Source organism: Cavia porcellus, unplaced genomic scaffold (assembly GCF_034190915.1).
Source record: "Cavia porcellus strain 051 isolate PalLab524CR breed Dunkin Hartley unplaced genomic scaffold, mCavPor4.1 scaffold_22, whole genome shotgun sequence".
In the NCBI taxonomy this organism is placed as follows: Eukaryota; Metazoa; Chordata; class Mammalia; order Rodentia; family Caviidae; genus Cavia; species Cavia porcellus.
Genome location: NW_026947505.1, coordinates 44,066,299 through 44,084,102, shown reverse-complemented (window position 1 = coordinate 44,084,102; position 17,804 = coordinate 44,066,299). Strand labels below are relative to the sequence as shown.

The 17,804-nt window shown below is 34.9% G+C and overlaps 1 protein-coding gene across 3 annotated transcripts in view; it reads right to left on the bottom strand.

The window, feature by feature from the left end:
- Positions 1 to 17,804, bottom strand: part of Pkhd1 (PKHD1 ciliary IPT domain containing fibrocystin/polyductin) — a 472,244-nt gene that overhangs the window by 27,753 nt on the left and 426,687 nt on the right. For all 3 annotated transcript variants that reach the window (XM_063233114.1, XM_063233116.1, XM_063233115.1), the window contains 3 exons: positions 10,430 to 11,447; positions 2,185 to 2,320; positions 782 to 869 (listed from right to left, as the gene is read on the bottom strand). In XM_063233114.1, coding sequence (XP_063089184.1) covers positions 782 to 869; positions 2,185 to 2,320; positions 10,430 to 11,447 — 1,242 coding nt within the window. The remainder of the gene's footprint in view (positions 1 to 781; positions 870 to 2,184; positions 2,321 to 10,429; positions 11,448 to 17,804) is intronic.

Here is a 17,804-nt window from a genome sequence, read left to right as displayed (position 1 = left end):
CTGGAATACAATTATAAAAAATATAAGCCTGAAAATTTTTTGCATTTGCCTTAAATCATTCTTATAAACAGACTCACTTCAATTAGACCCAGCTGCCAAGTCACACTTACTTTTATGTGTTTCTTTGTGCTGTATTTCATACTGTTTAAAACATTAAAAATGTAATAATTGAACTGTTTCATAATAAAAGAATGTATACTTTGTAATTCTGAAGTCAAAATACGTAGCAACAGAGCAAATCCTCGAGGACTCTAAGTTGTGACAAGCCACTGGGACCCACCTGCAAGTGCTTTCTCAGCTCTTGCAGCAGGCTGGATGGCAGAGATATTTTGTGGGCCATAGGGTCAAGAATTTAAAAACAGAGGAAGTATTTCTCCACAAAAGCTATGTTATATCTGCTTGTTTCTCTCTGGGTCAGACACTAACAACCTTTGTGAAATATTAAGAGTACCGAAACTTAATCTGGCTATGGCATGTAGAGGAGGGACCTTGGGAGATGATAAGGAGGACATGAAGTCACCAGGGTGAAATGTCTTGGGGTCCAGACAGAAATATACACACATATACTCTTGCGTCACACCAGGTGTGATGTTCTGTGCTGTGCAGGACTCAGCTACCAGGAAGGTCATGCTCAGATGTGGCCCTTGAAAACTAAATACACCTCTTTTTATACAAAGTTGTCCAGTGTCAGATATTTTGTGATAGTAACAAAAATAGACAAAAACAAACGTAAATGTTCTGTGCAATGTAGTAATAGTGCCTGAAAGTCTCAGATACTGACCTCTTAGCACTGAATCTGATGTCCCTTCCAGGAAAACTGAAATGGTCCATGGCTCTGAGGGGGACCCCAAGGACTCCACTCTTTGATACTGGAAATAGGGGAGGGAATGAGAAACAAAGAGTTGGATACAAAGGAGTATTTTGTGAAGTTATATAAAAAAGAACAGTATTTAAACCAAAACATTTATAAAACACATAACTAAGATAAAATGGCATTTTTCTCATGTTAAGAATATAGCTCGTTAAAATAAAAGAAAAAAAAATTATTGCAAGGCAATTTAAGACAGAGCACCGAAGAGGAGAAATGAAAGCTGTATATGAAAAAGCACGATGACATTACATTGAAAATTAACAAGGAAAGTCAGAAGAAGTAGAAGCATCTAGGCTTGGTGGTGTACACCTATAATCCTAGCACTCTGAAGGCTGAGTTAGGAAGATTCCAATGTAGTCCCCACACTCTCCAAATAAGAAAAGTCCTGGGAACTAGGTTTAGTATTGAAGGCCCAGGGTTCAGTTTAGAGAGAGATAGAGAGAGAAAAGTGGAGAAGAGATAAAGACACAGGTAGAGAGACAGAAAGACAGAGAGACAAGCAGAAGCCAGTTGGAGAAATACAAAACAGGAGCAAACTCAATGGGTTTCTAGGGCTTTAGCTGAGCTGTAGTGCTCGCCTCAAGGTCAATCTAAAACATTTATTTTTTGACATTGAGCAAGAGTAAGGAATCTCACAGTGCCAAATCTGGTGAATAAGGCAGTTAAAGATACAACATAATGTTTTTAAGGTCTTGTATTCATCATATGTTTGATCACATCTCTTAAAGACATAAAAAAAAATACTTCCAGAAATGCTTCAGAAAGTGGTAGGAACCAGGCATGGTGGCATATACCTGAAAACCCATCACTCAGGAGGTTAAGTCAGCAGGATCACTGTGAGGTCAAGGCCAGCCTGAACTACCTAGCACAAACCCGTCTCAAATAAACAAAAAGTGCAAGTATAGTGGGATAATTGTGTGTTAAGCAAAAGGGAGTGTTTGGGGGTAAGTTAATGATAAAGTCTTTTATTACAAAAATTTTTTTAAACATAAACTGTATATATAAATCATACCAGGTGTGAAGACTTCTTCAGTTATGGACATGCTTCTTTGAAAAAGTTCACTTTCAGAAAACACACAGAGACGTAATTTAAGAATTTGCTCAGGGAGAAAAGATATCAGCACTTTCTTTTTTATCCTTGATAAGATTGTGAAGGATTCATAGAACATGGAAATTAGAATGTGACAGGAAAGAAAAGTGACAAATATAGTGAAAGAAGCAATTTTCACATAGTGTTCGCTCTGTGATTGCATATCAGTGATGAGGAAACCTAAGCCTATGCTGAAAAAAGATCATCACCTATGAGAAGTTACCTGTTTGTCCAGAAAGATGAGCCGTGGCTGCACTGGAAGCTCTTTACCCACTTCTCCATCTGAAGGCTGGACCAGGACGAAAAGAGCATATGGCCGAGCATATATTAAGCTTCTATCTTTGAAACTGCTTGCATTTCTGAAAATATAAAAACAAATAGAATGTATGTTTGGAATTACAAATACTTTTGCAATAGCTATTTTCCATAAGACATTATTGACTGTGAAAATATTTATAATTCTTTATGCTTCTAGAAACAACAATATACTGTACAGTGAATCATTATATATTGATATTTAATGAATATACTTATTTTATATACTTGCTTTGTCATAATAAAACATGTACTGGGCCTGATGAGGAAGGAGCACAAATTATGAACTTACATTTTTACATTACACATTAAGATCAGTCTAAAAATCCTCAGTAAAACAAATAATCAGAGTAAGATATTTAAAGGTCAGGAGTTTGTTCAATAGTAGGCTGGTAAACCACCTCTTCCAGAAAATACCTTGATTTGTAGCATGTTGTAGTTTCTGTAGCATAAGTACTCTCCCATCACCACTAATTCCAAGATACGGAGCTAAAGTTACCACACAGAGCTGTGAAGATGACCAGAGGAAAACTCTACAATACTACAATTGTACCCATATAATCCTGGCAACCATGATTTCATATTTTCCAGTTATGTGTACATTAAGTAGAGCTACTGAACTGATTGATTGGTTGGTTGGTTGACTGATTTTAAGTTCAAGAAGCACTTAGGAAGAATAAAGTTTAGAATGGATATTCACAGGGCAATACTATGTGCCAGGTATTATTATAAACTCTCGATGAAGATTCATTGCATCTTTAAATTGACACCGTGAAGTTAGTGCTCCTTTGTATATGAGGAATAAATCCAAAAGGCTTAAGTAACTTGTCAAAGATCTTAACGATAATAATTGCTAACCAAAATCTTGAGTAGCTCACTAATGCACTGTAGTGCTTCTCACCTTGTTTGTGTATACTAATTGCTGATGTTACTAAGCAATAAATAGTTATATGATTCATGACACCTTTATGCATTTTTGGTATGCTGGATGACTGAACACACTTACTGTTTAATTAAGCTGCCTGTGTAGTACACATTATAGTCATGCAACAGATATTTGGCTATTAAATGTCTATAAACATGTAGCTATCACATGTCATATATATGTTACCCTAACATAGATCATACTTTAATGAGGTATCCTTTAAAATAGCCTAGGCTGGTTCTAAAAAAGGCTTTTATTTTTAAAATGTAGGCTATTCTGCTCTGCCATTAAATATTTATGAAACACTATTCTGTTATCCAAATTTTCCCTCCCACATGTGGGCAGGAAGGGATAAAGTATTTATTCATCATGAGAAGATCATGTCAGATAAAGGTGATGATTAACCTGACACAAATACTAGTGGAAAAGCAGATATAATGGACCCAAGAACATGAAGTTTCTATAGGAAGCAATTCACTCTGCCCTGTGAACCCTTGGAAGTACAGGCAGAGTGGGTACATGTGGCCCTGAGCAGCCTTTTTTCCACCAGCCAATACCTCAGGCTCCCTCTACACTCACTCCCTGGGAGTTCAGTGCACACGAGCCCAATCATCACATTAGTTTATTTAGCCTGAGAGGTCTTGGTTCTTTTCCTTTTGTAATGGGAACAATTTAAACCAGATTTTTAAAATCTATGCTATTAATTCTATCCTTCGATGGGTCCCAGGTTATTGGAAATTTTTTAAATCATTACCAGATCCTATTTCTCTCCTAACCTAGTCCTTAAGTGTTTTCTGATGAGTGCTGGGTACAGGCAGGCAGCTTAGGTTAAAGAAACTGAAATACCCATTAAAGATTCTGACATAAGTACACTGCTGTCTAAGACAAAAGGATGGGAAACAACTGCCAGAACATCCACAGAAAGGCCCATCCCTGACACACTTTAAAGTTTATTGTGAGCAAACAGCTCTTATTAAATGTAAACAGCGTCTCACTGGAGGTCAGGGACTTGCTGCTGCAGCATATCCCAAGGTAATACCACTTTAAGCTCCACATAAACTCTTAAGCAGTTTCTATCCTAAAACCTGACCGTAGGTGGTACAGTTTTTTACGATATGTTATAATAGTGCAATAAATCTGTTAGCTTAAAATCGAATCTCCGTGGCCTTTTAGAGAAATCATCATTAAATGCAGGGTCCTGTTAATGATGCCATCGAAGTGAAATTGTTTAATCTGCTCAGGGGGTGAAAGGTCACCAAATGAATTTTTTATAATACATCAACTTGACACGCAATAGGGAAAACTGTAATAGATAAAAGCAAAGGAAAAGGGCACTGTCTTCTTCTGATAGGTCAATAGCAGCCAAGAGAGTCACTCATCCACTTTTCTTTCACAATGGGGCTCCTTTTGCATTTAATATGGACACCCAATTAATACCTCAGCACCACAGACAACCTCATTTTAGGTGACTTATAGCAATTTCTCCCCCTTCCCTGAAATGAAAGTGATCACAATACATCATAGCATTGTGCGAATTAACGTTAATTGATTCAAGTTACCAAGCAATGATGGGCCACTTATATAATCTAGGCGTTATTGGGTGCTAGAAGGGATGGAGGGAAGATTAGATTCCAGTGTCCGTTGCTGTGACGACGGGAGTCACCTGACACCTTGTTAGACAGTTGTAAGGTTCTATTGCTGGCCCCAGTGGGGTCGTCAGTAAACTGGAGTGATGTCCAAACATCATTACACGCTGCTCCAATATTAAAGCAAAAGGATTAGCAACTTATTGCAAGCAACCTGGATTTGTCATTGTGCTGTCGTTATCCAATTTCCAAGTGCTAATGTGACTATAGCCTGCAGGCACAAGGACCTACAGCCAAACTTTAAAAAATGGGGGAGGAAAGTTTCCTCCATCTCTTCCAGTTTTAACCACTGTTTAACAGCTTCTAGTATCCAGTAACGTATGTGAAAGAATTCTTTTTTCCCCTCCAGTGTTTAAGAGCATACTAACAGCAACAGAATATAGAGAATACAGAATTTCGCAGTCCTGACATCACTACTATTCATTCCTATTTTTAAATCTGCCTGATCTATGGAGGATATGATTGTTTCTATTTGCATATCAAACATAGAAAACAAATAAATCCTATGAATGGGAAATGGCTCTCTGCAAAATCCACTGTCCTGGAATGACAGTGGAGTTGAGGATTGGAGATATTCACTCTTAAACCTTCTCTTTCTCACAGCTACTAGCCAGGTACCCATAAAAGAACCTCAGGTTTTGATTAGATGCTCCAGGGTCTCTGGATTTTGGGCCTCTCTTGTTTTATATTGGCTAGATAAGGCAGCAGAGTCTGCACATACCATAAGGGGACTTAGATTTTAAAGGACTTTGAATGATTCTATACCCTGGGAGAAAAAGTAACTTCTCTAGTCAATTCCATCTGACAAACCTAGGTTACCTCTCCTATTATACAAACATTGTTCAAGGCACCATAAAATATACAAAGATAAATAATACCATATGACCTCTGTCCCTCAGGAATATTCTTCTCTATAGTTTGTAAGACAAGAGTGACTTTCTTGGTTATCTTTCGGAGTTGATGTACACCAACTTACTTACAGTTCATCACCCTTATGTTCCCATTAATCCAAGACAGGTTCCCTAGGATGGAGGAAATGTACACCTTAGCATTTTCCTTCCACCACTGTGGCTTAGTGATTCCAAGCCTGGTGCATTTTAAGCATTCCATAAATGTAACACTTTGCCAACTCAGTACCCATTGTGTACTTCCTCTGATCTTAGGTCACTAATTGCTTCTAAAATCTATCACACATCTTATCCTAACCAACCTCAAGATCTGGTACACCCCTTAATTCCTATTCTTACAGCTTTATTATAATACTTAAGGTTATATTCTTGGAATTCCCTGAAAGTATCATTTCAAAACAAGTTTTGACTAACCCTAGATGTAGGAGTATATAAACACAAATAAATGTAGTACACATTATGAAAAAGTCAATTAGAGAAGTAAAAATTCAGAGAACAAAAATTAAATATTTTTATTGATAAATGATTTCTAATACATTATAATAAATATAGTATAAATATTTTATCCAGTAGAATGGAAACTTTGATGACATTTTTAAAGATTCCACACAATCATTCAAAATTCCTTCTTTTTTATGGAAGCTATCGCAAGCTTAGTTGAGCAAGAAAAATAAATAAAAGCCACTCAAGGTCTTTCTAATGAAAAAGACTAAACACAAAATTTTGCTTGCATACAACAATTAGAACAGCAGAGAAGGGAAATAAGTCTTTATTTCCCTACTTGGTAAAATATTAAGTGATCACTTATTGTGAATGAAACTGTGTACATTTACATTTATGAATACAATAGTAGGTTGACATTTTTACTATATAATATTAGTAAGTTAAAATATGGTCATTACTTTTATGAAAAACTAGACTAATAGATTTAATATTACATATTCTCCTTAAGTACTACAATAAATTTTATTTTACATACTCACTAATTTTAAAGTGTTTAGATTTTCATGGGAACCAAATAAATTTTTTGAACATTGTAGCAATTCAAATGTTTGGAGAACAAAAAGCACTGAAATATAGCCTTTCATTGATGTATTATATTTATCTAGGATTTCACTATATATACATATAAATATTAGTTCCTTTGATTTTAGAATAATGTCATTTGAGTTTGGAATTAGAACCTCATGCACATGAAGACAGGGACCTACTAGATGCAGACACTGAATCAGCATCAAAACTTTAGAACTAATATTGTGTTCATGAAGAAAACAGCAGAAAGATACAACTACAGAGCAAGAATCAAAGATGTATTGGTCTGAGACTGTAAAGTATAAGAACAAGTGTCCCTAAGGGCTTTACTACAGAAATAGGGCTATGAAATAAATGATAGTTTTAATGACGATCGTGAATCATCAATAAAAATGTGAATGTTCTGTGTTACATTCCTTTGAATAAGACTAGATGTTATGTAATCTGTCTTTTTTCTTTAAGTTTTAGTCCAAGACTTATAAAAATGCTAATAATTAAAAAGAACCACTAGTAGTTGTATAGAATGCTTGCTTATGCAATGCATATCATTTTCCCACAAATCTAAATATACAAAATATTATTAAAATAATTTTTCTCCATACTCTTGACTCAACAGATTAGTGGATTTGTACACAAGTGAAAGGAAGAATTGACACCAAAGCAGACTTTATTGGAAAAATTTGTGGTGTTGTCATGGAAAAGGGAAGTCAGGCTAATAACACAGGAACATCTTTTAAAATGAACATTCTGCCAGGCTTGAAAAGATTATCATCTTATATTGTCATAAAGTCTCTACCCCCACACTTTAAACAGGTGTTTCCTAGAAAGCAGGTGTCTCAACAATATGAAGTTTGCAGAAAGCAAAGTGCTCATTAAGTTTTCTATCCATCATCTATGGGTTCTTCTGGTTTTCTTTTTGGTTGTGTGCTGCTTATGCACAGTAATTTAAAAACAAACCTCTCTCTCTCTCTCTCTCTCTCTCTCTCTCTCTCTCTCTCTCTCTCTCACACACACACACACACACACACACACACACACACACACACCTGCATTTTCACATCCTCCCTTACTAAAAAGTTTTCAGGTTCTAAGGTTCATGGCAATGTCCCAAAGAGCTTTATATGATGTAAAGGATTAGTATTTTCATGCAAAAAACAGATTAACACAAAGTTAGTGTCTCAGAATTACACTCATAGATTATCTCCCAAGAGGGGAATCAGGGGCTAGACAGGCTTGGCTGTGCCCAGTGCTTATGAAGAGGCCATCAGGAAGAATGCACACCCAGACCCATTCAGGGTGCTACCAGGATTCCAGACCATGTAAGTGTTTGCAAACGAGATGCTGGTGGAGAATCTCTGGCATATAAAGGAAAGATTTAGAACATGTTTATCTCCCCTTCCTTAAAAAACTCCACTGCAATTACCTAAAGAACAAAAATCAGTAAAGACTGTGTAAGTCCAAAGGAATAAAAAAGACAAGTGAGGGACAATAAATGACAGTAGAGGTCAGCACTATTTTGAAAAACAGGTCCATGGATCTGACAGATCTAAATAGAGGAAGCTTAAATCCAGATGCCTGTAGAGGATGATAACAGAAGAGAGAAATTCACTACAGGCTATCAGTTTAAAAAGGAGATGGCAACTCTACCTCCTCCCATTATAGCTTCTCCAAAAAGTAAAATGATATCCTCCTGGTAATGGAAATGTCCACTTATTGAAATGCATTCAACCCCATGAAATTAAAGACTGAACCTGTGGAGAATATCCAGGTATTCTTGATGCTCTTCCTGAAAGGACTGTCCCTAGACTCACTTCTGCTATCTCAAGGTCAATTCATTAGCTTGTCAATGGCTCTGCAGTGAATTCAATGGAATTCTAGATTGATAATAATCAAAGTTGGCCTTTGGCCTACAAATCCCATACTGTGCAACTCTTAGGAAAATGGGACAACTCGCTAATTCTCATTCATTCCAAGGACAGTATTGCTCATTCTGCAGATATTTGTCCACATATGCTTAAGAAGTGGTCTCTCTTTATCTTTAGAGGATTTCCTCTTTATCTTCTATCTAGAAAATCTCTCTTAAGACTCTAGAGAAACAGAGAGAGATGGAGAATATAACATATATCAACAAAGTCGATGTTATAATGCACAGATCAAGCAGTTTCTTATTAAATCCAAAATAACAGTTCAAAGTCAAAACACAATGACTATGACTGATTTTGAGTGATAAAGGTGATCTTTTCCTTGAAGCTTTTTCATTTCTTCATGACAAAATAAATGTCTCACTTATACGTGTATATGTATCTAACTTGTGCCTGATCCACTTTGCAGATTTTTCTCTAATGTACCTTTCCACTTAATGCCTTTCTCTCCCTTTAGTTAAGAACTGCATAGTTTTATATGTAATGAACAAAATTTGTCACAGTGGAAAAAATATCTACAAAGAAAGCTCCATATCATAAATTTAATTAAAATTGAGATATAGGCTAAAGTTTTTCTCTATAAGAATAAAGAGAAAATTTAGTAAAATTAAAATGAAAGAAAAAAATTAAAACATAAATGCATTAACATAAATTTTTCAGATTCCTAACATATTAGCATGTATAATATAATAATATCATTAATAAGGTGAAAATTGGTGGTTGACAATATAATAAAGCTTTCATAGATTATGAGCAATCATGAACTGTAAATACTTTTTAATGCCAAGTTAACAGTTTACAAAGCCCTTCAAATCAACCAAATCTACCAAAATTGGCTGGAGTTCTCTTTTACTCTCTCATATGTACAATATATATAGGGAAACAGAAAGTTTATATCCATTGTAAAGAAAGGAAGAATATTGTACACAAACACTAAACTTTCACTTGCATACGTTCTGTGCATACAAGTCAATGAATATATTAAACGAATATCCTTCCAAGTGTAAAGGGGCTTGCTTTTTATTGCAGTTCTAATAAATCTCACATCTATTGGAGGTAGTTGTGAAGTAATTACTACTCATTAAATGTTAATTATTTATTAGCAATACAACAAATAAAGTGAATTTCCAAAAAGAACCATATATGTTTTCTACCTTAATAAAATCAAAACCTAGCCCATTAAATTCAATGTGAATAAATGAATGAACAAATAAACTAAAAGCAAATTCTTTCAGAAAAATCTCTTCTGTATATATTCTTGCTATAACTTACCATTGATTATGTCTTCCAACATTTGAATAATAAAATAATCACAAATAAGAGATTTAACTTGAATTTAAAACTAAGAGTTTATCTTGAAGTGGCTTTTTGAGTTTTTTATTTAATGAAAAAATAAAACAACTATAACCAAATAGTAAGAGAATAACAATAGTTACTGTACTGTGTATTGTTATCTTTAAAGTAGTTACTCAGGGTATAAGACATAAACCAAAAAGATTCTTACAAAGAAGAAACAATAACACAAAACTTTCCAGTGAACTAAGAGAAACTAAGTATAAATGAAACAAATTAGCATACATATTGAAATAGTTTTGAGTTTTAATTCTTAACAATCTTAAGGATATGTGATTCACTGAAAGATGGTTGACATTTGTAATATATGCTAGTATGAACTCAAGATATTAATCCTCACTCTGATGTTATAAGAAGTGGTACTTACATATAGCCCATGACTCCCTTTGACTGGGTAACCAGTAGGGCACCAATACTTATGTTCAGAACATTCTCTAGTACTCCTGTCTGTTGAGCAGTGATGACTTGGTGAGCCAAATTCTGTAATTTGTAACTTGATAAACATGAAATTTGTCTAGTCTTCTTTGATGCTGGCAGGTCACCAATTTCAATGACAATCAGTTTTGAGATAGTTTCCACTGTGGTTTGTGGGAAGACCCTAGAGGAGCTCATTTCCATCATGAGAGGTCTCCGTTGACCAACTCTTCTGTAATGACTGGCACAAGTCACGGTTGGACAATTGCGTTTTCTCTTTGCTTTACTGTCAGCAAAAGCCTTTAGAGTTCTTTCATTGCCAGGCATCTCATGAGTAACTCTGATTTGGCTTTGGTCAATCTGTAAGAAGTTAGTTAGTTTTTCAAGTATCATAACTTCCCAGCCTTTTTCCAGGACTGAAAATGTCACAGAGAAGGCCAAATGAAGAGAAAGGTCTGTGCGTATTTCAATGGTTTCCTCTCCTTGTAGAACAACATACAAGAGGTTATCTGCAATGCTGAAATGGTTGACACCAATAGATTCATCCAACAATGATGAGGCTGACTGCACGAAAGTAGGTGGAATAAAACTTCCACCTAAGAAAACACGGGGGCTCTGGATTTCATGGTAGAATATAGCTAAGAGAAGCTTGGAGGTACTTTTGTTCCCTAATAGACTAAAACGCAAAACTTGAGGAGTCTGATCAACAAAGCACACCCTGGTAATTTGCCTGGTAGGTAAAATGGAATAAAAGGTAGACACAGAGCCAGAGGTAGAGCAAAGAGTATTATCATTTATACTACTAAATGTATCAACAAAACCTCTAGTAACTGATACAACTGGATGTAACTTCTGAATTGGCCAGGTGACGTTGACACTATTAAGAGTTAGGACCACTTGATCAGTCTGTTTGCAGATGAAGCCTTGTACTGATGATCGATATGTACATTTCTGTTCTTCTCTGAATGGACCTATAAAACAATGGAAAATAAGCAACTGACATATAGGTCACAACTCTCAGGGATAATTTGCAATTTAATAGTCTTGTCATCATCTGTAATTTCATAGAATATTTACTGAACTTAATATAGAATGTGTATAGAACATTTAACTTAATAGCTAAGTATGCCAGATATTAAGAGTACAAGGAAATGATGGTGAAAATATGAGAAGATATGTCCATTAATGTTACTCAACATATTTTAATTCTATGTGCTCCATGATATATGCAATTTAAAGTTAATGAAAATAATACTTAAAAAGATTAGAATAAATAAAAGAATTAAGAAAGATGTCATGGTTTGAGTTCAAATGTCACTCCAAAGTCTCATGCACTCAGAAGCAGAGGTTTTGGAAGTGACTAGAGCATCTAGGCACTGTACACTTTCCTGAATCAGCCCATGGATGAGTTTGTAGCTGAGTGTGTTATTAAGAGTTGGGCCAGGTTAGCAAAGGCAGGTCACTGGAGTGTAACCTGGAAGGGTCTATCTCTCTACTGTCTCTCTCCCTTATTTCTGTTTCCTGTCCATCATGATGGGCGCTACTTTTTTTTGCCTTCCTCCTTGGCCTGCTTCCCTTGGAGCCAGCTGACTATGGACTGCAAACATAAGCCAAAATAAACCTCTCTGCCTTTAAGCTTCAAGTCTCAGCAATGAGTAAAGTATCTAAGACATTAGAAATAGACACTAAAAGCTCTTGAGGAAAGAAACATACTATATTACTCTCTCACACACAATATAACACAGAATACTTAATCCAAAATGCATGGATATTTTTCCCAGAAAACAACTGGATACCATACAATTTAATTCCATTGTGACACTACTTAGTGTTGGCACACAAGATGTCACAGGTTAAAGTTAATCTCACAGACTGCCCCAATGTCAGATGCCAGGCATAAGTTACATAGGGTGATATGTGCTTTTGACCAACAAGTTAAAATAAGGATGCTTCTGAACTTCTTAAGTTTTGAGGCCCACAGAACTAAGGGAAATACACTATTTATGTTTACTCATTTACTATAAAAGTTATCACAAGATATGCAAATGAACACCCAGATGGAAGAGGTGTGTACATGTGGGAAAAACACAGAGCTTCTATGACCTCTGCAGGCATGGGATCTGCCAGGCACCCCAACATGTCCAGCCACCTGGACGCTCCCTGAAGCCTATCTAGGTTTTCACAGAGGCATCATTATGAAGGCAGGATTAATTAAGCAATTGGTCAATTGTTTAGGGATCATCTCAGTCTTCAGTCCTTCTCCCTTCTTTTGTTGCAAAGAGATGAAGCTAAAATCTGTATCATATCACTGGTTTTCCTTGTAAGCAGCCCTAAACAAAAAAGTATTGCAAGTCTAGAGAGAGTTGGACGCCTGTAAACCAAAACTATGGAAGACTGAGGCACAATAATCACAAGTTAGAGCCCCGCTTTGGCAGCTTAGTTGTTTAGTGAAACCTTATGTCAAAAGTAAAAATTTTAAAATGGTCTGTGGATGTAGCTCAGTGCAAAGACCCTGCGATCAATTCCTAGTACATGGTGTGTATGGGGTCACCTCAACAGACAAAAGGTGTTCTTACAACTCAAGAATTCAGAGCTGCTTTTCAGAAGTTTCTGTCATTCGGGAAGTAACATAGATCTTAGGAGCCCTGAGTTAGAAGCCCTGAGTGTTAGAACAAAATATTTTCCTAACACCTATATCTAAAATACTTTTAGGATTTCTACCTCAAGAATCAATAATGGACATAAATATATGTATACATTTACTATCATACCATCATATCACATCTCTATTATAAAGAAAGGCAAGAGAGAAAGGTACTCAAATCAGTGGAAAAAGAATTGAGGGGACTAGAACAGAATTGATGGAAGCTTATTAATATCCAACATGAATATTGTGATCAGAATGTGAAAGAGTTCAAATAGTACATGATTTCCTCACTCCTCTTTCACATAAAGAATAAAGAAATACAAGAAGAGAGAAAGAGAAAATAGTAATTTGGGAAATTGTTGACATTAAACAGGGAAGGATAAGCAGGCTACTGAACACATTTCAGAGAAAAATCACTACTCATGATTGCCATCATACTTTCCCCCTTATCCAAGAACATATGCTTGTTTTAAATGCACAGGGTGATTTCACCTTCCAAAAAAGATTTCCTTTTAATTTAAAGTTGATACTCAAAAAAATTTTTGCATATTTCTAGATATTTTAATTTAGTTCAAGTTCTTCAAAGTAGCTGAAAGAATGGAATAGCAAGGAGAAAAATCAAACTATTTCTAATGCAGGAGATATTTCTTCCAAACAGTATTGTTATACATGTCTGCCAGAGTTGTCCATGTTGTCCAAGTTTAACCACTGAAATAGTGCTTCAGAACATGGTTTTATAACAATTGCAGCAGTAATGGAAAAAAAACCAGCAAAATTAGAAAATGTTTCAATTCAATAATAATGAAAATTTTACTGTATCAATATTTGTGGAATATAGTTGAACTAGTGCCTCCAGAAAATTTTATGGTATTTAATACATTAATACCACATTAATATTAAATGCCATTAAATAGTATTAAATGTAAGAATGTAAGAAATATCTAAAAGCAATGTCCTATAATAATCTTTAAGAATTTAGACAAAAATCTAATGTACAGATGGTGACTATACTATATAATATAACTGTGATTAACTAAGAGGGATATTAAATATTTTTACTATAAGCACACATACACAAAATAGCTGGCAATGTACATATTAGTTAATTTGATAATGGTAATCATTTCACAACGCACATAGACATCAAAATATTACATTGCATACTCTAGATATATATGCAACTATTTTACTATTTTACATTTATAGCTCATTAAAGCTGAGAGAGATAAAGAACCTACTTTTAAAAAGTTAAAAAACAGTTGGGGATTTAGCTCAGTGGTGTAAGTGCCTGCCTGGCAAGCATAAGGTTGTAAGTTTGACCCCTAGTCCAAAAAAAGAAAGAAAAAAAAGTTAAAAATAAAGAATTAGTAAAAAGAGCATAGAAACTCAAAGTAAACAGAATAAGAGAGGAAGTAAGACAACACAAGTCAAAATAAATTAAAAGATTAATAAAATGATTCTTAGAAAATATCAACAAAATTGATTAACTCCTTACTAGACCTATCAAAAGAAAAAGAATGCAAATCACCAATTCCAGCAACAAAGTTTTATTACAGATGCTACTTTATGCCAACAAACTCAACATATAGATGAAGTAGATGTCTACTAAATGTCCTTAAAAAATACCTACGTGACAGTCTTGTGTCCTTAAAAATTGATACGAGATGAAATAAATATTTACTGTCTCTTAAAGAAGTAGGACTTTTTAAATTGAATGCTAAATCGTTAAAAAAAATTTAATCACCAAATTTAAAAAACTCATTTTTACACAATATTTTCCAACCTATAGTTCTATAGTGTGATAAATCTGATATTAAGAATTATATTCAAGCTGACTGATTATATATGTGACAAGTGCATCTATATAATCCCAGCACTCTGAGAGGCTGAAGCAGAAAGATTACAAGTGCAAGTCCAGCCAGGGCAATTTAGAGACTTAATGAGGCCTTGTCTCAAAAAACTTATTTTTTGTTTTAAAGGATGTGGATGTAGCTTGGGGTGAAGCCCCTGGGTCCAAAATCTAGTTTAGAAAAAAATTGTTTTCAAAACATGGCTCTGATAGAGGGAAGCTCGTTGCATGATCTTACTGACCATCAAGTTGTGCCTTGACATCTTGATGACCCATCTCTACTGCTTCCAAATGAGACAGAGCATTATTCAGTTACAGAAGTTACCTGTTTCTGAGCTCTACATTTCAATATGTTTAGTTTTGAACGTTTTCCAGACAAGCTAATACTACTGATTAATCAGTCACATTCAATCCATTTTTACAGATTTCTGTTTACTTCTTATTACTCATCTAAGACATATACTGTCTTTTAAGTGAGCTTTAATCTTTCTAAACTTAAAAACTGTCCCTAAATAACCATTCTCTTAATTACTATAATTCTAAATCATTCAACTACATATAATTTGATAGATAATGTAACTTAGAGATTTAGGCATTTTAGGGTTTATTTCTCAAGGACAGGGACCATGTCTCACACTTAAATTACCATGATTCAATATTCTATGTTAGACATAGTACATGCTCCTTAATATGCACTATTTGGCTGTCATACATTCTTTTCAAAGTTCTTATTCTTCAAATCATTTTTATACTATATATACTTCTTCAGAATCTTATTAAACGACTATCATTCCATAGCTAAAAAAAACTTTTAAAATCAACTCTAAAACTAATATTCACAATTAAAACATAAATTTTATTAATAGATTGATAATAAACTTATACACAATAAGTTATGTTGCAATAAAATGTTTTGAATCATTCATTCATTTATTCATATACTAAATAAATACACATAGAGAAATGTGAACTTTTATTTCTGATCACAAGTGCGTTCTCAAAAACAAGAAAAGTGACTCATCTAGAGCACGATTTTGGAGATTTAACTGTAGAATATATACCTCCAAAGAGGTCAATGATAAAGTTCCTTTCATTTGTTTACTTCTTATTACACATTCCATCCAGAAGCCAGTCCCGTCCCCAGTCCATCCACAGGGTCAGGACCAAAGCCTTAATTCACTTTTCAAGCAATTACATGGACCGAGAAAAATGTGACTGGTTACCCATGTTGGAAAAGACAGGATCTTGTACAGAATAACAGGAGATATTTGAGCTGGGAAGAGAGGGTGACTATGAGAGCTGGAGAGGTCACTATCCCTATGCTTCAAAACACAGGCATACTCTGCAGTCTAGCTCAGGCTCTGACCCATGAGCAAACCTAGGAATATGGTAACAGAATATGGAAAATAAAACATCCTCATGACTCACTGGAATTTTGAATGAGTTGGATCATAAAGAGTGAAAATGGAGAAGTACTGAATAAATATTTCCTGAGATTCCTTGTGTATGTTTAATCTGCTAACAGTAGATACTTTTTAGCTTTGTCACCTGTTTCCTTGATAACAGCTAGTGGCTTTATTATTATTAAGCAGTATGCTGGGATTACCATAAAAATCAGTCATATGTAGCTTCTTAAATATGTCTGTGTTAACTGGTTATTTGCTTGAACAGAGTTGAGTCCTTTCCTGATTTTAGAGGAACAAGTATGACCTCACTTACATGCATTGTTTCTAGTCCTAATCATCCCCTCTTGCTTCAAACCTCTGTGCAAACCAACTTGACTTTAAGAAGGTCAAAGTACTCTCCTTTCTATGATATTGGGAGATTGCCCACTATGACTGCTACAAAGCTGATAATTTGAAATTGATAATCACTGCCTTATGTTAGTCTGTTTTCTGTTGCTAATACTTCCACCACCACCAACACACACCTCCACCAACACCACCACCAACAACAACTAACTTGAAAAGGAAAGAAGTTTATTTTGGCTCACCTTTCTGGTGCTCAAAGACCTGCATCTGAAGATGGCCTTCCCACTAGTAGCATGCTGATATGGTACAGAGTAGCATGTCAAAAACGACTGGCACTTATGTATATCTTCAGGTCAGTTATGCGGACATAACTCTGCTATGCTCTTTTAATCCTAATCCTTTCACAAAAAGCGCCACCTCCAAACACCCTAGTTGGATTAAGCATCCACCTAGGAATACTTCCAATGGGGATTACATTTTTATGTGAGTTCCTAAAAGGGATAAACATATTCAAACCATAACTTGTCACTTTAATTAAGAAAGATTTCACCAACCATTGGTTATTATAAAATATTCTCACCATTCCTTCTTTTCATATTTCTACAAAATCAAGTGCATTCACAGTTTTATCCAATGCAAGCATAATGCATATTTAAAATTACTTCTTTGGTTCAGATATTTATGACAAATAAATGATTTTTCCCAAAGTAATATACCTTTTTGATATCCTAGAAACAACATGATGCAAAATTCCATAATAATGAATTAATTAAGATTTATGAAAGACACTGTTCTTCTCTAGCCCTATGTCTCAGTCAGAGCTCAAGTTTCTTTGATAGTATAGTATGATTATGGGGATGTGACTTCCTCAACCTCTGAATAAAGGTATAAAGCTGTTTACAAGTAGCATGACACACTGTGAGGGGGGTTATATAGTGGGTGTATTATTGTACATTTAACTAGATAATCTTCCTTCTATATGGGCTAGTTAAATGAATGGACACCTATCAGAAAAATTATAAATGGCCAATAAATACATGAAATAGTGTTCAGTGTCTCTGGTCATCAGAGCAATGAAAAT